Here is a 24,229-nt window from a genome sequence, read left to right as displayed (position 1 = left end):
CAATTACCAATTTACATGGACCACTGACTTCCATAGACTTCAGAAACTGCTGTTCTTGGGTTACGACTTATTATGTCATCAATTCTTCAATGTACATCTCAATCACTCTATCTTTTGGAACAAAATTGCATATCGTTTGAACATTGGAATCACTTTCAATCGGCTTCAAACCGGTCCATGTTGGGAATCTTATAATAGTAGTTCATTAACCGCTCACTGTATCCAACTGCCTCCACCATATCTTTTATCACCGTCAGTGACATGAGGTCTATATCACAGTTATCTATATATGTCATTTTCCCCCCAATGTAGAGGTCATAACTTATCTCCCCACCATGATGCAATCCAATAGAAAATAGTTCTAGATATACTAAAATTCACAAAAACAAACCCTAATTGAAAGCCAACAACAAACAAAAGCAATTGCATTTTAACCTAATCAGAAGCCAACAAAAACCAAAGCACAAGATTCTTCACAAAACAAACCACATATTATGAAAAGTCAAAGCCGACACACTATATGCAAACAGCCAAAGCATGTTAACCATTTCTCGACAAGAATAAACAAAACAATAAAGCAACAAACCACAACAAACCACCTTATCTTGACAAGAATAAACAAAGCAACAAACCACCTGATATCAACAAGAATAAACAAAGCAACAAATCCATTATCCAACAACTTAGTAACCAATTCGAATTAAGAAAGCATAAAACCACCTTTTCAAACAAGAATAAACAACGCTACAAACCCATTATCCGACACCTCAGGAACCATTTCGAATTAACAAAACATAAATCCACCTTTTTAGATAAGAATAAACAAAGCTACAAACCCTTAATACAACACCTCAGGAACCATTTCAAATTCTCAAAGCATAAACCCACCTTTTCAAACAAGAATACACAAAACCCATATTCAACCAATTCCGATAAGTAAGTTCAGTGTGCATTTGGAATCATCAAAAGCACAAAAAAAAACTTACAATAGGTAGGCGTCGTTTCATCGGGATCCTCGCGCACATACCACCCCATGTCGAATCCTTCAATTTTTCTTCCAAGCTAATGAAACCCCTTTCCAACACCAATGAAGTGAGGGAAGTGAGCCGACAAGATGATTTGGGGTTTTCACTAAATTTCTAATTTGATTGTTCGAGATTTGGAGTCACTGGTATGAGAACTAGGGTTAGGGTTCTTCTTTTTCTGGAATTGGGAATTGAATTTGGTTGATAGGGTTTAGGTGTACCCGGGGGGGGGGGGAATGAATTTGAATGGCACACTTTACAACGTACTTTTACTTTTTTAATTTTTAAAATTTTAATTTAAATATTTTTTTTTAATTTTAATGGAATATCCACGTGTCATCCGATGAGAAAGCCATGTGTATTGGAAATCTCAGCTAGATGCCATTTGACGTGAAAACTTTGGGTGTGGTGCCACATGGAATCCATCTGGGCAAGGAACTGAGCCCTGCATCAAGCCCCGTCAACATTTAACTGAGAAATTCACAGACTAACTAACGGAGGTATAACATTGCAAAAAATTCTAAATATGGAGTATGATAGTGTGGTTCGATTCATAGTTAATATAGTTTTTTGTAATTTACCCAAAAATATATATAACCATTAACTACTAGCCTCTCTAGTTTTGAGTCTACACAAAAATATATTATCGTATTTTATTTAAAAATAAAATAAAGAAGAAGAAAACGAAATTGGTACTAACAAGATTCCTTTTCCACCCATTGTAAGCGTCACCACTTCCATAAATTATTATGTAATTAGGACAAAATTTCACAACTGACATTTGAATTATTAGGAGTGTACGTAAACGTCACATGAGATTCCTACGCTAAGTTATTTAAGCGTCTTTAATTGGCAAAAATATTCTTAGAAAGCGATCCGCATGATATGGAGACGTTACGTTTTGATTAATTTTTAATTAAAATAATGAATGATACGTTTTGATTAAATTTTAACTGAAATAACGAATGAGGTAGTTTGCATGTAGTCTAATATCTTAGAAGATAGGGTATTGATTTTCTACACATGCATCCCGGGTTCAAAACTTTCCTTTCTATTAGCTTTTTTAATAGTTTCGAATCATCCACCTCTCTTTAATAATAATTTTAAAAAAAAATGAATGACGTAGTTTATATGAATTTGAGTTACCAATTGGCAAAATTCCTAGCTTTGACTAATATTTGCACAAATTTATTATAATTTAAGTACGTTTATGCAATTTTGGGATATAATAATGTGTCTATCAAGCAAGAGTGTTGATCACGTAGTTATAAACAAGAAGTAGGGTCCATTTATAAAATGAATTACGTGCAACTAGGATGCCATAATGGTATATTCTAAATCAATCACTAGATGAGATATGCAAAATAGAAACAAACAATGTCTGGTAGGTTTAAAATAGAGTAGTTTAACTACATACTAATTTTTACTTCTAACACGTTCCTTTTAATTTTCGATCGTCTAATCGAATGAATTAAAGAAATCAATAAGAATAAGTAGGGTCTATTTATAAAATGAATTACTTGCAACTAGAATGCCATCATGGTATATTCTAAACCGCTCGACGAGATATGAAAAACAGAAACACACAACGTGTGGTAGGTTCTAACTACATGCCAATTTTTACTTTTCATAAGCTTCTCTCAAATTGCAGCTCTGTAATCGAATAAATTGATGAAAATGAATGAAAAAAAATTAACAAGAGTATGTAAGACATAAAAATAAGTATGAATAACATTATCCTTATCATTGTGATGCATTTTCAAACCAATAATTCAATGTGATGTGATAAAATAATAACGTTTTGAAACATGTTAGGCTCAAAATACCACTAATGTGGGAAAGGAATCATGAGGATCCCTTTCCACCAAATTCACAAAGTTTCGGGCCGTTGAAATCACACCTCCGGATCCCTTTCCGAACTTGGTTGATTCGGTGAGAAGGGATCCGGAGTTGCTTGTGAATCTCTCCTCATAATCACACCTCGACATGTCGTGTCTTTGTCGCTCTTGCTCTTTTGCGCTTTCAGTTGAATCTCCTTCTCGCACTTTACCAACGACAACTATATATATATATATATTAATTCGTGGACCATCACAATTCACAGCTCTCCCTCCTCATCCCAATCTCTCCATTTCTCATCGCGCTTTCTTTCTCCTTTCCTTCCACGCTTCCTTCCATCCTCCCAATTTCTTTCTTTTGACTTACCCCATTCACTTCCCCGTTCCTCTCATCTTTCATTCTTCCTCCGCGCAATCCCAATTCCCATCAATGGCGGAAGCTAACGGTACGATCCTTTCACGACCCATTTTTACTTTTTAACTGTCTTTGTTGGGTAATTCTTGGATCATGTATCTCTTAACAATCTATGGTGAATTGGGTATATATGATTGGTTTTTCATGGGTTTGATCAATTATTGTATATGGGTTTGATCTGTAATTTTAACTCTTTTTTTTTTTTTTTTTTTTTTTTGGAGGTAAAACTTAAATCTTCTGAATTTTTGGTTTGAAACTATGGTTTTGGGATCGTTTCTTGTTCCGATTTGCAGATTTTGTTTTGGGTAAGTCTGGAATTTTGTGGATCAACTTTGTCCAGAAAATTGGTGGGTGCTTGTATGTTGCAAGTTGCAACTGCTTCCACTGCTTTTTAACCCAAGACTTGCCTTGGTTTTAGCTTAAGAGAGTAGAAAAGTAAGTTTAGAATGGTAGTTCGACAGCAAAAAGATTCGAAAAGGAGTACATTTTTTTTTTTTTTTGGGTTTCTGTGTTATTTGATTGAAGGGATGCACATCAGTATGATTATCGGAAACACCCTGCTCCGGTGGAGGAAGGCTGTGTAGGGATCTATTTCGATGAGAGAGTTCAAAAGAATGAAATTTTGATGCTAACAATAAGACAGACTACCTGCGAAGATCATATAATTTCTAGTTACAATGTACTTGAAATGATTCTGAATAACCAAATGCAATTCCATGATTGGAATTCGAAATGACTAGGCACGATGAATCACTTGACAAAAGAATTAACGACCAAACGAGGAATGTAGTCTGCATCCTTGTGCATTTTTTTGGGGACTTCATTTTAACGTGGGTATTATAGTGCCAAATGATAATTAATAAGCATTATAGTGCTTTGTGATACTGTACGGACCAGCCATCCTTTACACAGAACTTGGTCGACTATGTAGCTGCTGTATACAAACATGCTAAAAATGTGGAAACTTTGCATTGTCTTTGCAAAATCTGTAAGTTACATGTCTTTTGTCATATCCAGTAGCGGTGTCAAGACTTTTTCTCTCTATATAGGATCGCTTTTGGGCCCTTGACTGCAATGTGATGGCATTGGAGCAAGTTTCAACCATGAATTACCGTCCTCCTTTTCCTTGGAAAACCTGTGAATCTGTTCAGTGTTACTAGATGATCTTATGCTTTCATTATATTCCGAGTGCAGTCACTCCTAAGGTTTTTGTTTTGTGGAGTTTCTTTCTCGTATTTCACTTACCGATTATTCTTTTTCCTTTTCACTGAAATGCTAGGAATACTATGTATATGTATGAAAGCTTAAAATTGGTCAGGCGTTTGATTGTTTACAACGTTGTTTCCCTTAAATTGTTATCAGAAGTGCAGATAAGTTGTGGAACTTGTTGATTAATTGTAAAGTTCAGAGTGTTGTAAGAAATGTGGATGTCTGCTATATATAGTGCTTTGTGATACTGTTTGGACCCGTCATCCTTTACACAGAACTTGGTCAACTATGTAGCTGCTGTAAGAAAAGACTTGAGTACTTGGATCTAACGGAAGACATGACACACGACCGAGCGCAATGGTGTTCTAGGATTCATGTAGCCGACCCCACTTAGTGGGAAAAGGCTTTGTTGTTGTTGTTGTTGTTGGAGTTTTCTTTCTCGTATTTCACTTGCCGATTATTCTTTTTCCTTTTCACTGAAATGCTAGGAAAGCTTAAAACTGGTCAGGCCTTTGATTGTTTACAATGTTTTTTCCCTTAAATTGTTATCAGAAATGCAGATAAGTTGTGGAACTTGTTTATTAATTGTAAAGTTCAGAGTGTTGTAAGAAATGTGGATGTCTGCTATATATAATTGGGAAATTTTGGGTGCTTTGGTTATTCATTGTTACTCCTCTTCTTTTTGGCAGGGGTGGAAACACAAGAAGGAACCCTTTCTGTGGCCGCTGCATTTGCTGCACATCAAGAAGGTAACACCAAACCCGTCTTATTTTTCATTCATGTCCCCTTGCCCAGTGTACACAGAAAACCAATGAAGATTACTTAAGTATATAAACAATCAATCATCATGTACTTGTGCGGTTATGCCAATTGAGCAGTCACTTTTTCCATTTAATTTCACGCTATCAGCTGGTTGTTGAGGAATTTAAGTTTATTGTTAGTATAGATGAGCAATTGTGTTTTATATTCTTTTCATATGATTTTTATTGGTATTCAATTTATAACATCGATCTAATGAAATAATTCCATTTACTCATTTGCTTTGTCAGAAAAAGGCGGTACTTTGCAACCCAATCTGGTCTTCATATTTATCATGCTTTGCCTTTTGTTTTGTTTGTTCAACCAGTTGTACAGGATAGAGACCACAAATTCTTAACAGAAGCAGTTGGGGAAGCTTATAAGGGAGTTGATTGTGGAGATGGAGGCCCATTTGGTGCAGTTATTGTTCGGAATGATGAGATAGTCGTAAGCTGTCACAACATGGTTCTAAAACACACTGATCCGACTGCCCATGCAGAGGTTACTGCCATAAGAGAGGTTAGACTAATATATAACTGCGTTGCCTCGTGAGAGGGGTTTTGATTACTGCAATAATGATTTTTAATATAATGTCAAAACTGTTGGATCCGTACCAGCATTTGGGCATAAATGTGTTTAGGGAAGACTTAAGGCCATGTCCAATTTGTTTGGTTTTTATAACCAAGTGAGCTTGAAATATATATACGAAAGGTTTCTATGATCGGCATTGTCATCAGAGTTGTAAGCATGATGAGTATGTATGTACATAGATCTTAGCAAATGTGTTTTATATGCTTGTTTCCAGTTTCTACAAGTTATAGTTATGATGTTGATTCTGTCATCTGTTATATTCTTTATCTTGTACTTCCAAATCGGAAACCTCCGAATGCTTTTTCCGATGTCATTCTTGGGACAATTGTTTTCCACAGGCCTGTAAGAAGCTCAATCAGATCGAGCTCGCGGACTGTGAAATATATGCATCCTGTGAGCCATGCCCAATGTGCTTTGGTGCTATCCATCTTTCAAGACTTAAGGTCCAATTTTCGAACTTTAAATTTCGTTGAAATAATAACAAGGTCATACTTTTATGCGGTTTAAACGATCTGTCTTTGCTCTTTCTGAACAGAGGTTGGTTTACGGAGCTAAGGCCGAAGCCGCCATAGCAATTGGTTTCGATGATTTCATTGCGGACGCGTTGAGGGGCACTGCATTTTATCAGAAGGCTAACATGGAGATCAAGAAGGCTGACGGGAACGGCGCGGTGATTGCTGAACAAGTATTCGAGAAAACGAAGTCCAAATTTCACATGTATTGATTTCACGATTAACCCCCCGTCGGTGAGACATCCAAAGCCACTGATTTAAGTCTCATTTCTCTTCGTTATTATTACAAGACATTACACAAATTCAAGAAAAAAAAAAGATTTCAATGTTTCCTCAATAATGGATTGTCATTGAACATCCAAAACAATTCGTGTCGAGAAATTAAATTCCGAGCTCGTTTCCATGAGTTGTTCCGTTGCATGACTTTGTCGTTATGAATTTCCGACGGTGCTCGCGTGTCGTGCTTGAAGTGGTAGGAATGTATTCGAAAATGTATCGGATTCTCAACTACACCATCATACAATGCAACTGCTGCGCTCGTAATCTCGACAAAACTCGAACTTGATTCGGCTCAAATTTCCGAATCTCCAACAGAAACGACCTTGACAAGCCTGAATTTACGAAATGCAACATGAATGTACCTTGACAAGCCGGCTTAGCACACGGCCGTTGCGACCCCTTCTCTCATTAGACAAAGCAAGTCTAACTAGTTCATACGCCACGCCCTGTTGCAAGACGTGTATCTATCAATGTTTTAAAAGGCTCGCCTCAAGGCGCACCTAGACGCCCTGTGAGGCTAGGCTTGATGGTTGCCATCTCTGTTTTGAGGGAGTGGGCGAAAGGAGCCGGAAGGCGTAGCCGGAGCTGCCTAGGCAGGCTGCAGGGGATTTTTTTTTTTTTTTTTTTAATACTTCCAAACCCAAATTTTGTGTAGGGTTTTAACTAACTCATACCTCTTCCTTGCACTTATCTCTCTGCCTTGTTTTCTGATTTTTATTTTTTATATAAAGGATGTGTGTGCCGTCTGCGACTCTACATGCATTATTATATGTGTGCTCATTGTGCTTTTCATCCTCTATATTTATATATATATATATGTGTGTGCGCGCGCGTTCAAGATGATTATTGATTAATAATCTTTTTTTTTAATATAATATGTGTATGCTCAGTGCATATATTAAAAAATTTAGGTCCGGTGAGGCGTGAGGCGAACTCAGTGTATATATTAAAAAATTTAGGTTTCGTAAGGCGTAAGGCGTGAGGCGAAGCTATCCCTCGGACGCCTCGCCCCTTTAATACATTGGTATCTATACACGGCTTATATACGCACATCTTTAAACGATTCCCTGCTTAACAAACACAAACACAAACACAAATCCAAGTATATGTATATGCATCTGCGTAGTTCTAATCATCGTATACACCGAAGAAAACAATACAGGACATCTCTCACTGTCGTATCCCGTTTTAACTGCAAGCACCAGTCTTGCAAATCACGAACAAAGAGGTTCAGGTCATTGAAACATACAGAGATCTCTAAAACATGAAACGCCGATCTTTCGCTTGTAACAGCAATCACCGCTACCAGTCATGCAAACCATGAGAGAGCTGCCTTCTCACACATAACATCTCCAAATTTTGAACATCACTACAATCGAGCGCGATAATAAAGAGGCTAACTTCGATCAATTTATGTCGACGAACATCTCAGGTGCAAGAACATATGGGAAAGAAGCGAAAACTTTCTAATTTATAAATTATTCATCAATTATCTACACGTCTAAAGAGTATGGACAAAACTATGAAACGACTAGACAACGATCGGAAAACCATTATTCATAAACTGTTCTATGAAATCAACAAAAGAAGGAAAAAAAATCGTAAAATGCAAACACCTGCTGCAGCATTGATCAAGCAAATTTATATGAACAAAGAATTCAAGGTTCTGAAGAGTCCCCGAACTTACATCAATGCCTTCCTTCAATCGATTGTTCACCCGCCATTGGACCGCAACTCATCCAATGCAACTTTTATCTGATTCTGAACCAAGTCCAATCGCTTCGAGTACACCTCCAACTCCAAAATCTGCTGCTTCCTCCACTTGTCATCCGCCACTTCCCCGCCCCCGAAATTCAAGTTCATCAAAGGCCCGCCGAAGCTCAATGGAATCGGATTGAATGCCAACCCTCCGAACCCTCTGGATGGCCCGACACCCATTGCATTACTCAGTAACTCCTTGAACAATGGAGACAGACAACTCTTCACCGTCTCCTCAATCAACCCGTGAACATTACAATTGCTGCCATTAGTACCAGCACCACCATTGTTACTGTTAATGCCGTTCTTATTATCTTTTATTACCGGTGTTGGCTCAACGAAACCGCCACGTAGCGGCGGAGGAGGGGGTTTCTCGTCGGCCCTTGGCTGTATTCGCGAGCGTTTGCGTGATCTCGGCGTGGACTTCTTATCGCCGGCGAAACCGGCAGCCTCCTCGGCCTTTATATCGTAACTGTTGAAATTAGGATTGTTAGGGTTAGGGATCGGATCTTCATCGTCGAGGGCGTTCTCGTCGGCGGCGCCAATTCGGCCGATATTGCTCCAGATCTTGCGGGAGATCTCGAAGGTGGCCTGATCGTGAGGGCTCTTGAAGCTGACCTCTTTGCCGCTCTCGATTTTGGTGACTACGTTTCGGTACTTCTTCTTCAGCCGCCGGAGCTTCTCGACGAGCTGGTTCTTGTTGAAGTCAAGCTGGAGCTTGCACTTGATCTGGTCGTAGAACAAAGCGGTGTCGTTTGGGCCCTGGTGCGAGCCTCTGCTGCCTCGCTGCGTCGTGTAGTCGAGGAAGCCCTGTAAAAGCTCGATCTCGTCCTCGTCGGTCCACAGCCTCTGAAATAATCTCCGAGAATCGTCGAGCACAGCCGGTTTTTTCTCCTCCGGCAGGGACGACAACGCGGGGTGCCGTTTGGGATCGGACGACAACACGGCGTCGTTTGTGATTACGGTGGTTGGAGCAGAAGCGAGGGTCAGAGGCACGGTAGGCGGGGCCCGAGCGGGAAGGGCGACGGTGACGGTTGGAGTTGCGGTGGCGATGGCGACGGGGAGAGAATCCGTGGCGCCGGCGGATGACGTGGAAGGGGAGGCGGAGTTGATGACGTCGTCGTCGTCGTCGACGTCGACGTCATCTTCTTCCTCGTCCTCATCGACGACGTCGTCGTCTTCTTCCTCGTCCTGAGAGGAGGAGGAGAGGTCGCCTTCGGGGAGAACGGCGTCGTCTTGGTCGGGAGCCATGATAACGTCGCGGCGGTGACGGGGGAGGGCGTTATGGGAATTTCGGGTAAAATTGGCGGGTGGGGGGAGTACGTCGTGGGTGGGGTTAGAAATTATGTTTAGAGAGAGAGAGAGAGAGAGAGAGAGAAAGAGAAGTGGTTGGGGTTAGGGCGAGAGGGAAGGGGCCAAGTCTCAAGTGGGTTTTGGTTGGTTCACGGGGTTTCGTTGTAGTTTATGCGTTGCGTGTGGGACTCTTGATCGATGGTGGACTTGGTTGGGTGGTGGTGGTGGCCTTGACCAAACTTTTGAGTTAATTAATGAATGAAAATGTTTAGCAAATCCTTCGTCTGATCCAATCATGTCGATTTTTTTTTTTCAATTTAGGAATCGAATCTTATTCGGCAAACTTTTCGAACTCAATCATAATGAAAGTATATTGAATCGAATTGATAAATTTTGAGTTAGTTATTATTAGTAGATCCGCCACCTGCTTCAATCATTTTGATGTTTTAAAATTTAGGAATCGAATCTGATTCGACAAACCTTATCGAATTCAATCAAAATGAAAGTAAATTGAGAATTGAGTTGATTGATTTGGGAATAAATAAGGGCGTGTTTACGTATCCGTAATCGGAATGAAAATGTGGAATTGAATTCCGATTACGAAGTACTCCAGTGTTTACTAAACATGAAGGAATTAAAAAAGCAGTGGGGCCCACACAAATTTTGGAATTCAATTCCTTGTATTGGTGGAATTGGATTCCCTAGATATAGATGGTAATCCAATTCCTGCTTGTTTGGGCAATCGAAATGACACTTTTGTTCCCTTTATGCCCTCACTTACTTTTTTTTATTTCCAAGACTATTCTTTATAAACCCATTAAAGTATATAAAATATTTGATTTGGGACAAGGGCATTTTAGTAATCATACTGGTTTATAATCCGATTCTACTGAATTAGTAAATAACTTTTATGGAATTTTATTCTGATTCCAGTACATTTAAGTAAACAGCTTCAACAAGAATCCGATTCTGACTTCTCCTTATTCCAACTCCTCCTTAATTCAATTTCTCCTCAATTCAATTCCTTATATTTTCATTACCGTTACGTAAATGCGCCATAAATGGACTATATGAGCGTATTAAACTATACATCCAAAGTTTAAATCTCTTTTTAAATTAAATTAAAATATCGTTTCCAATTAAAGGGAAGATTTGGATTCAATAGGATTGGTCTGAGTAGTAAGTCGAAAAAACTGATTCAAACTCATGAACGTAGCTCACATTTTGTGAGCAACTATTGAGTTTTTCCAAAACAATTTTCATAGTTATTAAGCAAAAATATTGTAAGTCATTTGAAAATGGTCTTACTATTTATTGAGTCGTCCGTATTAGAAAATGTGACATCAATGTGGCGGTTTAGCTTTGTGTCTACATAACATTTACGAAGAAATACATTGTATCACATCTGTATTCGAGTAAAGCCCACTTATACAAATTGGTCTCGTCTCTATTTTATTGTACCGGAAACATGGTCCAGTACACAAGTATCGAAATACAAGTCGTTGAAAATTTCATTTTTCAAATATCCAATGACTTGTATCATGATATTTAGCTGTATTCCCGAGACACTGAAAAGTAAATACAATCCCCACCTTAAAAAAAGGTTATGCGGATGCAAGGTAGGGGATAGCAGTCATTATCGGACAGTGGCCGGCAGCCATTGATATATGCTTTCCTCCATTCACATCCATTCCTCTTTAACCATCACTTTAACTAATTCTCTATTCTTCTCAACAACCTTCTTAACTATGGAAACCTATCTATCCTTAGCTCAACCTAAATATATCCTTAAAACTCCGAACCCTAGCTGCAATAATTCTCTCGCACACGCAGACCAAGCCAGTGATCCAAAGGGAAGGATCGAGAACGAGCTCTCTCTATCTCTGGTTTGGTCTGCACATCTTGTTTCGAAAATGGCATGGCGGCCGTTGCTTAGTTGGATCATGTCGTCTTCTTCGTCTTCTTATTCATCCTCAGAGTACGAATCTGACTCTGAGGATGATCTTCATCATCATGACCCTGGCAACAACAACGTCCAGCAAGCACAAAAGCGTCACAATGTTGATGATCATGACAACGAGGACGATGACAATGACGTTTCATACGAACCCCATGAGGATGAGGAAGAGGACGAGGAGAAAGTGGAGGAACCGAAATCCAGCTCCACCTCCGACTACAGCTTCACAATATACGAGCCCCGTCTGAAACGACGACGTATTGACCATGCAAATGAGGCCTTGACGTCCCTACAAGAGGTAAAGAAACGGCGGGGTAAGAGGGTTTGGTGCAAGGAGGACGAGCTTGAGCTGTTGCGTGGCTTTCTTGACCACTACGGCACCAGACAAACCAAAATTACCAGAACCACCACCAAGGAAACATCGTCGTTGTACAACGAAATCAAGCCGAGGCTAAAGCTTGAATGCAACAAGACAAAGATGGTGGAGAAGCTGAGAAGACTAAAGAGGAAGTACCACAATGTCGTGAAGAAAATGAACGAAATCAACTCCTCCGGGAAAGAGTTTCGGTTCAAAAACGCACACGACAATGCGGTTTTTGAGCTTTCACGTACGATTTGGAATGTCGAAAACAGAAATAATTTTGTCGTGGAATCGCATAATAATAACGTTATGGTGAAGAGGGAGGAGGACAATGTGGCGGCGAGTAGTAGCGTTGCGGATCATGAGAGGCCAACGACATGGTTTGATGAGGATAATAATGTTACTAATGTGGATGATAACATCAATACCGGTCATGATGTGAGACGATTGATAGTAGGGTTGGCTATGAATCCAATGCCTCTGAGTTTGAAAGGTAAAATGGGAAGTGGCGGCGGCGGTGGCAGTGGTGGGGTTGGAGAAGTGGTGGAGGATGAGAAGTGGAGGCAGCAGCAGATTTTGGAGTTGGAGGCTTATGAAAAGAGGTTGGATTTGGTGCAGCATCAGGTTAAGGCAGCTTTGGAGGAATTGAGGACCAAGGGAGGAGCTCACTAATATTATTTTCAATTTCATCTAGTTTTTAAGATTTTTTTCCCTGTTGAATAGGATAGAAAAACTTGCTTGTTAATCATGATTTGGTAGAGCAATTTTTGAAATTAAATCCACTTTTTTGTGATAGGAATTTGATGCCTGATGTAATTATGTCCTTTGTTAAAAGACAGATTTTGTATTGACAATATTGATATTAATTTGCGTCGATGTTATTTTATCAAGAATGAATGCATGTGAGAGAAAAATTTAGGTAGGACAGCCTAATCAGCTGGATGGTCAGACACTCTCATATAAATTAACCAAGTCTTTACAAAAAGAAAACAAACCCACTGTATTAGATATCATCCAAACTAACGTAAGTACAACTCCTAATGCACATTTACCTACCCTTCTGTGAAGATTTGACCTACTATTTGTGATGTAATATATAGTAGTCACTAATATTGTTCTTGTTTGGCGGTGAAAACTTTAGAACTATACTGTGGTTGGTTGGGTTTATCGGTTATTGGGCTTTAATGAGTTGGACACAAACCCAAAACCCGGCCCATTAACTTGGATCCACCTACACATTCTAACCATCACATTCCCCACCTTATCCAACTCTCTCTGTTTCAGAGCAAGCATATACCCTCCAATGGATCCCTTTCCTTTCTCCTCCACCCAGATGCACACACATCACTGAAACACCCACATACAGAAACAACATCACATTCCCAAATTGACCCTAATCTTCTCTCTCTACACTTTCTCTCTCTTCTTTCTTGTCACTAACAAAGGAGCTCTGAGAATTGCGGACAAAACACGGAGAGGATTTACAGACATCCATGGCTTGTGCAACAACAAGACCCACCTTTTCTTTCCATTTCTCAACCACTTTCCCCCAACATTCCCACCTAAAACCCATAACCCAATCCCTCCTCCCAAAGATCCAAACATTTTCACTCTCTCTTACTCATATCCCCTCAAAACCCCACAAGTTGTCTGCAAACTCCATTGATGTCTCAAAGGAAGACAAAAACTCCATTGATGTGTCAAAGGAGGACAAACCCACTTCAGACGAGCCCACATCGCCCCCTCCAGCCTCCTCCGTAGACCCACCAGAGCCTGTGCCGGAGGAACTCGAAACGACGTTCGACAAGCGGCGGCTGGAGGAGAAGTTTGCGGTGTTGAACACTGGGGTGTACGAATGCAGGTCTTGTGGGTACAAGTACGACGAGGCGGTGGGTGACCCGTCATATCCAGTGCCGCCGGGATTGCCGTTTGATAAGTTGCCGGAGGATTGGAGGTGTCCGACGTGCGGGGCGGCGCAGGGGTTCTTTGTGAGTAAGAGTGTGGAGATTGCTGGGTTTGCGCAGAACCAGCAGTTCGGGCTGGGTGGGAATACACTCACTTCTGGGCAGAAGGCTGTGCTCATATTTGGGGGACTCTTCCTTTTCTTTGTGCTTTTCTTATCTGGGTATTTTCTGCAATAATCGAGGAGGTATGGGGGTTTTTTTCTTTCTAAATAGTGAAAATATATAATAATTCAATTCGCTTGAAAATTCTCAGAGGTATAGTGTCGTTTTGTTTTGTAAGATTTGTGTATTGAATTGTGGCAACAGTGGAGGAATTGTTCTCTCTTGTTACTTAATGACATACAACTCAGAACAATTGGTATTCAAGATTGTGGTTCAATTCTTTTCTCGGAATGTTTACTTGGAACGGGGGAAGTCATAAATCGAGAAAATAATGAAATGATGGGTATGTGTTTAACTAGCAACTTCTATGGATTACGGATATTAAAACGAAACACAGGCCGTGCTTTTGTTACAACTTACGTGTGTTAGTAAACGCATAGAAAGTCGGAGTCCAAATAATTCCATTTCACATATGAAGATGCATCGAGATTTGCCATGGACGAGGTTTGAGGTTCGAGTTTCGTCTGAGACGGTAAAACTCATGAACAAATACAAACATTCCGTTGATCCCAAACACAAGTTAATCTTGCCGTTCCTGCGTTTAATCTCGCTTTGCGAAAGTTATAAAAATGGTTCCCTCAGCAGAACCCTTTGAATTCCACAAATCATATCATACTTCAAAACAAATATCCAGGTACAAAAACAAACTAATAAACAGAAAATGTTCTTGGAGCAACGGACATTGGATTCCTTTCGGACGACATACTATTTCCCGACATGCTAATGATACGCCAACCCCCTACTTCTGATTTGGGTAAGCGACTTCCCGAATTCTTCCTATGAAACTATGACAACAAACTGCAACTATGTACTGCATACTTTACAAACTACCTAAGAAATAGTTAGTCGTATATGCCCGCCATAGCCGGTTAGTACCTGTGAGAGCTTCTGGTGAAAAGTCGTCCTGTGTTTAATGTAACAAACAATCCTGCGGTTTTCGATACTGACTGCACAAATTAGGGAGGCTGAATCACTTTCACATTGGAACCACAGGATCAGCAGCCTCTAGTAACTGAGAGTAATTTGTGTGGCGGCACCTCTTACAAAGAACAAGACAACATCATACAAATCCTGAGGAATCACTCCCGGTCTGGTCTCTACGGTTTGACATCCTGGGGAGCACGCGTCTTAACTTGATAGACCTTCTTGACCTGCTGTTGCTCATATGCTCCACCATATCCAGTTTCCTGTTTCCTTGCATGTAATCCACCATTTCCAGTTGGTTCTTTGCTAATCCACTTGGTAGGTGGCAAAGGAAGAGCACCCATGTTCTGCACAAACTGGTGTTTACGGTTTGCTTGGTATCCTGAATTTGGCATCCCAGGTGGCGCCGCTGCAGGTGACCTGGTTCTCGCACTATCTTGGACTGTTAAACTAGACATCGCGGATCTCAGGTTGTACTGTTCTTGATCTTGTACTCTATCTTTTGTCCTAAAATTCTGTTCTTGATATTGTACTCTTTCTTGTGCCCTAAAATTCTGTCTGTCACCTTGTATACCATTTGATGCAGGAAATCTAGGCCTAGCCATCATGACCTGGGGATTGAAGGAATTTCCATTCATTGCTTCTACGCGGAAGCCCCTTTCATACCCAGAGGGCCCAGCTGGCCTTGGTCTGTTGACTGGATAATTTCCTGCATAATTTCCGGAATTTCGTAATGGCGGTTGATCCAATAATCCAGAGGATGAACCATTAGGTCTAATATTAAGGGTGCTCTTGACCAGTCGGTGAGCTGCTTCTCCCAACATGGGTCCAGCAATTGCTCCAGGTATTTGCGGCCTATAAAACAAATGCATCAGGTTCAGAAACCACAATCCAGAGCCCCGAGTTGTAGTTATAAGATAAATATCCTCAGAGATAGATCTGTTACTAAACAAAAAACGTGTAAAATCAGGACAAATGGAATTCAACTCACCTCTCTCTGCCTTGGCGTCGAGGACCTTCGTCGTGCCACAACGTAGGGAATGGTTTGATGTCCGTAGGTCTTACAACCTAAAGACATTTAAAAGGACAATCCAAATTAGATCCCCCTGATAAACAAGTGTAATAGAAAAGATAACAGAAAAAGAGGGCAAGAAATTGAAGCATATTCCCAACTGTCTTAGCATCTCCAAACACAGAGCAAAGTGACGATAAATCAACACATGAAATGATAATGAAAAGCTCAACTCATATGCAGCTACTCACATTTTTTTTTTACCATAAGAAAATAGAAATAACATAATATTTTTCATTAGAAAATTCACATTGAACAAAGCCACAAGGATGTAATATTTTCATGTATGCAAACCATGAACTAGAGAAACACCAAACACAGGAACCTGATATATCACATATCCCAGCTTTAACAGGAAGAACGAATGTCTTCACAAGGGGGTATGAGCAAAAGGTATGTAACATGCCATGTAAAACGTAATGACAAGGACTACAACGAAAAAATTTCCATAAGACTTGGACAAGAACTTTAAAGAATCCAGATACCTTTCTGGGCAGGATCACACCCTTGGGAAGTTCTGGGTTGTGTTTACGAGTTGCCGGATTAAGATATGTAACATTTCTGCATACGAAAAGGCCCACCATGAAAACGCTGCATTCTCTTTAAATACTAAAACAACAATAGTAGAGGCTCTACTTACAAGACTTGGTTATAATCAAGGTCAGGGTAACCACGAATAGGGGAAGGGATTACATATCTAAAGCCATTTCTCTCAGTTAACCAAAGGAATCCATTCATTCCGCCACTGCAAAAAAAAGAAAAAGAAAAAAGAGGGTCGCAACTCTAGCGAATTCCACAGTGACAATTAGACCATGAGTCCCCATAAATTACTACTAAAATAACCTACCTAGCAATTTGGTCTATCTTCGCTGCATGTCTTTCATGTAGCGGTGTCTGATAAAACTGTTGGTAGTACATACTGATTTGTGCTGCCAAAGGATGAGAAGGATAAACATAAAGCAAATCAAGCATCACGCTATTCCGAACCTGCTCTTCTTCCTGCATATGCCAAAGAGTATGAACCCTCAAAATGTAGTAGTAAAATGAGGGCCAATTTATCTTGGTTATTGCAGTTAAAGATGTCCAAAATAGCCCTATGGTAAGATAGAGAATCCGAGATAAGTCGTAGGCTCATTGCAGCCCACCATACAAGATCTTTAACTCCTACTCTGACCCAAATGTAATCCATGATTCCACAGACCATCAACTTTTTTCAATCTCAAATTATCAATACATACACATAGCCAATAATTTCATTACGTTCAGACCTCGAAGAGATAGGCATGATAGGATGGATTAATATCTCATGTCATTCTCACAAACCCAAAATTCAGTCTATCAGAACATGGTGCCATATCTTTCCCTAAAAACCCTGATTGTAAAAACTGAAATATAACTCTTGCAAGCTAACCTAGAACTTGTAAAAACCAATGCTTTACGTAAGTATTGGTATACAAAATCCATTTTAAGGGGTATAAATTTGACAAGTAAACATATGAACATGAAGTATAATTGATGCAAAAATTATTAAGAAGAAAATGAATACTCTTCCATACCGTTAAAGTGCTTTCAAGCTTCCTTGTCTCCGTAAGCAATTTCAACTCGTTAATGAACGGCAATTTGGCAACACCCTGACTTCCAAACACACACACAGACAGACACATAAAGTGATATAACTACCATTAGTTTACCCCTCCAAAAGGAAAAACAAACACAAATTTAAACAAATAAAGAAAAACAATAACACTACAGGAGATCATACCTGCCATGCAAAGCGCTTGCCATTCATGTCAATTTCAAAATCTGGAGTAAGATATTTCAAAAGGAAAATATTATCAGATAGGATACAACTTCACAGTATAAAAAGATCCATACAACTAGACAATTATTACCAGCAGGATAGAAATTATGGATAGGTGATCTTGGATCAGTCATTAAGTTTCTGTATTTTTCTGGAAGAGCACTAGAGCTGTAAAATAGAAATACCGAGCATTATCATATCTAGAAGATGAAATCTTCTATATATAAATAACTTATTTGAATAAATTCAAAGCCACAAATGAGAGAGACCTTGCAGCTGGTAGGGTTCCCATGAGCTGATCGAAGGGCTTAAATGGCTCTCCCAAGAAAAATGTTATTTCCAGTTCATTTAAATCTTTTAGATCAGAAGCAAAAGGAGCATAATGGTATGGATAATACCTGAATAAAAAAACGATTACAGATACAAGCAAAGTTATTGAAACTGAACTGGATATCAATCCAGTCAACACGGTGGCTCAACATGTCACCCATCCAACTTCCAGATAGAGTAGTCAGACCTCCAGATCAGCAATAAGATGAGGCAAAGTAGGTAAAAGAAGCAAAAGGTTAAAGTCAAACTAACCATAGCCATGAGCAGACTCCTTGGTAATAATATCGGCAAACCCAACATAAGCCTTCTACATATTTTAAAACCTGCAAAGAAACAAAAATATTTTAGCATAGAGTAACTTAGTACTTGTCCTATCAAACCAGGAAAAAACAACAGCAAAAAGATGAAAAGCTTTTAAATTAGATTAAGTTTATTAGAAGGGAATGAAGGCAGCAACTGAACCCAACAAGAATCTCCTAAACTCAAAACATATGAAATCTTCCGATCTCCTAAATTACCCTGACTGTTCGTAGCTATGTACAGACCTGATCACAGTGATTTAACCATTTTCCTCGATCACTATTTTTTTTTTCCTAAGAAAAAAAAAAAGAAAAAGAAAAAAGCCAACTATAGATGGGTAGAGCTACAGACCCCACGCACAGCTTAAACCTCCAAGGTTCAATCCAAAATATATATGGCAGATGATTCAATAAAGAGATCAGTTCACATGAAAAGCAAAAATAAGTAGTGTAATATCCAAAAACAAAACCATATCCACAGCCAAATAATATAACTAAAATGTCTCGCCTGAGAGAGCTTACCAAGTCCTTTTTGACTTTATCAATCTCCTCTGGTGTTGATACTTGAAATTTCTCAGCATAATACCTTTCTGTATATCCAGGCTCTCCCAATTTAACCTGGGAAACAAAATAAAATCAGACACATGAACACAATGCATTCCTTAATTACTTGGCCTGCCCTTCAAAGAAGCTTTCACAGTCTCTTCATGACTTTACAGTGAAATGAGTGATCAAATATACAATAGATGGCACAAAAAGCTAAGTTCTTTTATCACTTTATTATTTTAAAATTTGACCAAACAGTTACAATTATATTGCAGACCTTGTCCATCACCGGAGCCGGTAGCTCTGCTGAAGTTTCTCTTCTAGCTATATGCCTCTCTTCATTATTCTCAATAGCCTGCAATATAATCATCATCAGCGTGAAGAAAGACCCGTATGATTGACTAAAGGAGCAAATTTCTGACTAATAAATAGTTATGGATACCCGTAGCATGATTCAGTGACCTATAATCCCACAATTAACCCCCAGAACAAAAGTTCACTTCCATGGCTCAAATATGATTATAAAAGAAAGGCCCTAAGCCTTTGGTTCACATATCATGTAGGGAAATTCATACTGCTAAATGTGAGTGGATTAACTTTTCTGTCAAATGGATCCACATAAGGCCAGGACATAACACATAAGTCACTACATAATTATGATTTATCATCGCGTTCAAATTTCCTCTCATCATCAAAGAAAATATCATGTGAACAGAACAAATGCCCCTATAATAGCATATACCCATAAATTTCTTGCCTTTTGCTAGAAAGGCTTATTTAACTACCATCATTTACATCTCATAGGAAGTTTTCATTTTTGTTTAACCAAACATCTCACTCATTGTAATGGGAAAATATTTAAGACCAGATGAATTCCGTTGTAATCAAGTAATCACCAAAAGAAATTTAAAAGAGTCCGGTCCACCAGGTATCAGTATTGACAAAAAACTTCCCACAAAAATAAGACTAAGAAAATAATGGACGAACAATAATTTTGCAATGAAAGGAGTAAATTCTTTATCATGCTTAAATTTGTCATCATCCCTTGGTTTCATGATAGGGTTTCATGATGCTCCAGTAAATTGACAAACAAATGAACCTATAGTACACATTAAATCAGAAAGAAGCGGAATACCTGCTGAATTCGAACCCGCTTTTGAAAGATTTGGCTTTCAAAAACAGCAGCAGACTGAATAAAATGCTCTACTCTGTCTAACAATACCTGTGAGAGAAACTCAAATGGATAAGCACATACATGGTACTAATATTCACTAAAATAAACTAGGGTTAAATATAGATCAAAAAGATTTTTGCCAAAAGATAATATATTAAAATGTTACGCACAAGTTCTTCATAGAAACATATTCAAAACAAACAAAAGCAATAACAGAGCAAACATCCACATTTTTAAGTGCAAGGGGGAGAGAGAGAGAGATTAAAAGATTTTACACATAACAAACACATCTGACAAATATGAATAACCATGTTCCACTCTTTCCTTTCATTGCTATCTTGATTGTGTTTCAATATCAAGCATTGTATCCCATTTACACGCAATACTGCAGCCATCCACAGATCTATAGGGCCGGCTCTCCAATAATTAAAGTTACAGTTTACTACGGTGAGCTAATGTATTAGATCAATAATAAGATTTAAGTGCACCAGTCTCCTCCATTACAAAAGAAGGTCTTCCCAATATTGTTATAGTAGCAATGATAGAAATGGCATTCATTAACCCTCATTCATGGGTGCATTTAAGATCTTTCACTCACTTAAAAAATGTTAACATCCAAACAGTTGATACTTTTTCAAATATAAAAAACAAGAGAAACTTGATGAGTTTAGCACCCATTACAAACATCATATATAACAAACTGCAATTGACACATCAGAACACATTTATGGCAAATGCAATGAGATACAAGTGTAACAGACATGTAAAGAAGAGCAATTTACCTCACCCGCATCAGTAAGATAACCTCCCATAGCAGTGAACTCCGTTCTATAAATATGCATCAATAAATTAATAGCACCCTGAGGCAGTAAAAAGTTAATAGTAAATTAGAAAATACCCCAATAACTACAAGTTTTATACAAAAAACCTCAAAAGATCAACTTGAGGGAAAAAAAAAAACCTAATCTATACATATTTCATGCTTTAATTGATCATTAGCTGTGAAATTCCTTTGGTGGCCTTCTTCCATTACAAAGTCTGAGGTCTTTTTCTAAAGCATTGCGTTTGAAGTGTTTTTATCTAAAGTGCAAGTTATCAAGGGCTTGCATGTGAAAAGGCCACAACTTTATCCTTTCATCAAGTAAAAAAGAAAAGTGAACAACCAACAGAAGGAGCAGTGAACAATCATGTGTTTGATACGGTAAAAGTTAACAAATCTTAGACATTTTAATTTGACGAGAATGCAATAACTTAGTACCTAAACCCCTAAAATTGGCTGACTTCTGAAAATCAAAGCAACAGACTGCTAGCTATAATAACGTACCTCTCTGATCTCCAATGTTGGCATATGTGGAAGAAAGTCATTGCCAACAAAAAAGCACATAAAAACAAAATCATCCACTATCCTTTCAAAATTGAGCGGAAAAGGAGGGTTGGGAATATCCAGCTCATATTGCAAATATTCACGCAATACCCATATGTTGAGGAACTGCACAAACAAAATATAATTTAGGAATAATATCAGAATGATATCAAGAGGAACTCAAAAAGGGTAGCAAAGAGAAGCAGGATTCCAGTTCTTCAACCTGATATTTCTTCTGGTGAATTGGTGTATCATCAACCACGTTTCCATTATCATCAGATATACCACGACACTCAGCTGCCAGATGACCAACTTGTCCACAAAGAAAACATTTTTCTTGTTGACCTGGTAAAGTAATCACCTGTACAATTTTGGTAAACAATCTATAAGATCAACCACTTGTAATAAACAACTTAGAAAATATTCTGAAGAAAGAGCAACTACCTCTCTTAATATTGAGAAGTGAACCTCATGTGTAGCTAAAGCCAGCATAATTAGATCTGCATCCTGATTATGACGATCCAAATACCATTTTAGAACTAAGCAATGCAGCAAAGGAATACAAAATGGCTTCAAATTCAAAGAACATAAAACATGCATACACACACAGCAAAAAAAAAATTATTTACACAAACCTGATAATGATAACAGCAAATAAAAAACTCGCAAAAGGCCTAAATAATAAACACTCACCAAACCATAAAGACAATGTCGAGTGTTAGGATCAAAACCAGGGAGGTTGCGTTGCAATCGGATGTATGACATTATTTTGTGCTCTCCCTCGCCAGGAACATTTGCATCAGAAAGTATAACCTTCAAATAACCACCCAATGCAGCCCATAAATAAATTTAGAGAGACAAAGTACCCTGAAAACCAGAAGTACATGGTAAAAATATAGAGAATGGATTACTCCATAGACAGAGAACCATCTGATCTTGAAGGGACTGAGGAAGGCAATTGCAAATCAATACAGGCAATGATGTCAAACCAACCTTCGTAGACTGCCAACCAGGGTTGTGGTTTAACCTACTTTGTATGTAATATTGAAGTGCCACCGAGAGCACTGCCATAAATTGAGTGCCCGGGGTTATGACATTTGAGTCTGAAGTTTCAGGTTTCTCTTTAGGAGCCAAATATGTCCCCTCCATCTCAAATTCTTTCCTAAGTCTTTCCTCTTCAGCTTCCTAACATAACAGATTTAAGAAAGACAACAATAAGTTCACTGCCTCCCCGGATAGGAACTAATTATGCATAGTGAGTAAGATGTTACCGCTTCAGCCGCATCTTTTGAAGCTCTGTAACGTCGAGAACGTTGCTGATTCATTTTAGCTCTTGGAGCAACCCCATCTGCAAGATTAGAAATATATGAAGTACTAAATTCAGCGCACGAAAAACCATTATAGATAAACTACTTAACATGTCTAAAGTTAAATCTTACCAATTGCCAAAAAAAGAAGCTTTCTTGGGCGAACCAATGTGAATAGATGATCAATGTAATCAAATATTGATTTGAATACATCATCATAGGTAGCAGGGGCAGGCTGCACACACACACACAAAATTAACATGTCATCACAATACAACTTTAAGCAAAGGCATTTCATCATCGAGAGGTCAGTGAAAGCACATAATAACCTGGTAAATGCCCACATTTCAAACACCCACATAAACAACAAGATAACTTTTACCCAATCTAACAGTCCAAGTCAATATTAAGTCAACATATGAAAGATAAACAACGGAGTCACGTACTTCCCACAAGAAAAAGGCACTAAATTTAAGTATTGTCAAGCCACATAAACGCATATGCATATATATGTATATGTATATGTATATGTATATGTGTGTATATATATAGGGTTAAATCCAAGAATTATAACTGAAGACTAAATTTTTCCCCTCTTAAGACTACCAAAATCAATCATTTCGATCATCAAACGCAAACACGACAGAAATAACACGCAAACAATCAATCTGGAACTCAATTCTCACCGACTGCAACGAAAAGTACGGAAATTGTTGAAGCAACCCAAACAAACACCTCCCAAACCCATAGTTTTGAACAAAAAATTGCCATTAAACACATACTAAGCTAAATTCTACCTCTGAGAGCACCAAAGTCAACATTTTACAACATAACGAACGGAAATTGCAGAGGAAAAAGAGAGAGCGAACCTTCCCGTCGGGGTGAAAACAGGGATGTATAATGCCGTTCATGTCAAGGTACATGTTGTCGAACTCGAACCCATTAGGGTTTGGTCCGGAGACGTCGACTGGCACAGGGACGCCATTGGAGTCCTCTCTGGCATGCTCCTCCACGACGTCGGCGATGGACTGTGGGTACCGATCCGCTAGCCAGCGGTAAAACGCAGGAACGCCCATGAATCCGGTGTCGTTTGAGCGGAGCCGGAGATCGGACGGGACTAATTCATTCGGAGAGAGAGAGCGTGAGAAGGTTTTTGGAGATCTGTTTGTACGGGGCGTTCTGGTGGCTAGTAGGGGAAACAATGTTGGGACGAAAATGCCCTCACCGTGACTTTAGTATCGAAGAGTCAAA

General features: G+C 38.9%; 5 protein-coding genes across 5 annotated transcripts; 3 read left to right on the top strand and 2 right to left on the bottom strand.

Annotated features, from left to right (window-relative positions):
• Positions 1–3,101: 3,101 nt before the first annotated feature.
• LOC125473831 (guanosine deaminase) lies at positions 3,102–6,794 on the top strand. Its single transcript, XM_048577154.1, has 5 exons — positions 3,102–3,309; positions 5,177–5,236; positions 5,614–5,804; positions 6,215–6,319; positions 6,412–6,794. The coding sequence occupies exons 1-5, from the start codon at positions 3,294–3,296 to the stop codon at positions 6,598–6,600; spliced, it is 561 nt and encodes a 186-aa protein (XP_048433111.1). The 5' UTR covers positions 3,102–3,293; the 3' UTR covers positions 6,601–6,794.
• A 1,318-nt stretch (positions 6,795–8,112) lies between these two features.
• Positions 8,113–9,817, bottom strand: LOC125473830 (probable transcription factor At3g04930). The gene has a single exon (XM_048577153.1). It carries the CDS (start codon positions 9,674–9,676, stop codon positions 8,381–8,383), a length of 1,296 nt encoding a protein of 431 aa, XP_048433110.1. The 5' UTR covers positions 9,677–9,817; the 3' UTR covers positions 8,113–8,380.
• A 1,814-nt stretch (positions 9,818–11,631) lies between these two features.
• Positions 11,632–12,708, top strand: LOC125473908 (probable transcription factor At5g28040). The gene has a single exon (XM_048577331.1). It carries the CDS (start codon positions 11,632–11,634, stop codon positions 12,706–12,708), a length of 1,077 nt encoding a protein of 358 aa, XP_048433288.1.
• Positions 12,709–13,409: 701 nt separating this feature from the next.
• Positions 13,410–14,366, top strand: LOC125473829 (rubredoxin-like). The gene has a single exon (XM_048577152.1). The coding sequence runs from the start codon at positions 13,530–13,532 to the stop codon at positions 14,175–14,177; it is 648 nt and encodes a 215-aa protein (XP_048433109.1). The 5' UTR covers positions 13,410–13,529; the 3' UTR covers positions 14,178–14,366.
• A 362-nt stretch (positions 14,367–14,728) lies between these two features.
• Positions 14,729–24,054, bottom strand: LOC125473828 (5'-3' exoribonuclease 4-like). Its single transcript, XM_048577151.1, has 22 exons — positions 23,848–24,054; positions 23,111–23,213; positions 22,943–23,019; positions 22,665–22,856; positions 22,365–22,484; positions 22,116–22,178; positions 21,895–22,032; positions 21,633–21,797; positions 21,091–21,168; positions 20,270–20,356; positions 19,412–19,489; positions 19,111–19,206; positions 18,542–18,612; positions 18,229–18,357; positions 18,051–18,127; positions 17,921–17,961; positions 17,715–17,789; positions 17,006–17,157; positions 16,799–16,903; positions 16,644–16,719; positions 16,078–16,154; positions 14,729–15,941 (listed from the first exon to the last, which is right to left on the bottom strand). Exons 1-22 carry the CDS (start codon positions 24,052–24,054, stop codon positions 15,260–15,262), a joined length of 2,889 nt encoding a protein of 962 aa, XP_048433108.1. The 3' UTR covers positions 14,729–15,259.
• Between the last annotated feature and the right edge of the window lie 175 nt (positions 24,055–24,229).

Source organism: the organism of the source record quoted next, unplaced genomic scaffold, assembly GCF_019419815.1.
Source record: "Pyrus x bretschneideri cultivar Hongxiangsu unplaced genomic scaffold, Pyrus_bretschneideri_v1 Contig11, whole genome shotgun sequence".
Taxonomy (NCBI): Eukaryota; Viridiplantae; Streptophyta; class Magnoliopsida; order Rosales; family Rosaceae; genus Pyrus; species Pyrus x bretschneideri.
Note: the sequence above shows the minus strand (reverse complement) of the source record. Positions and strands in the feature narration are given on the sequence as shown.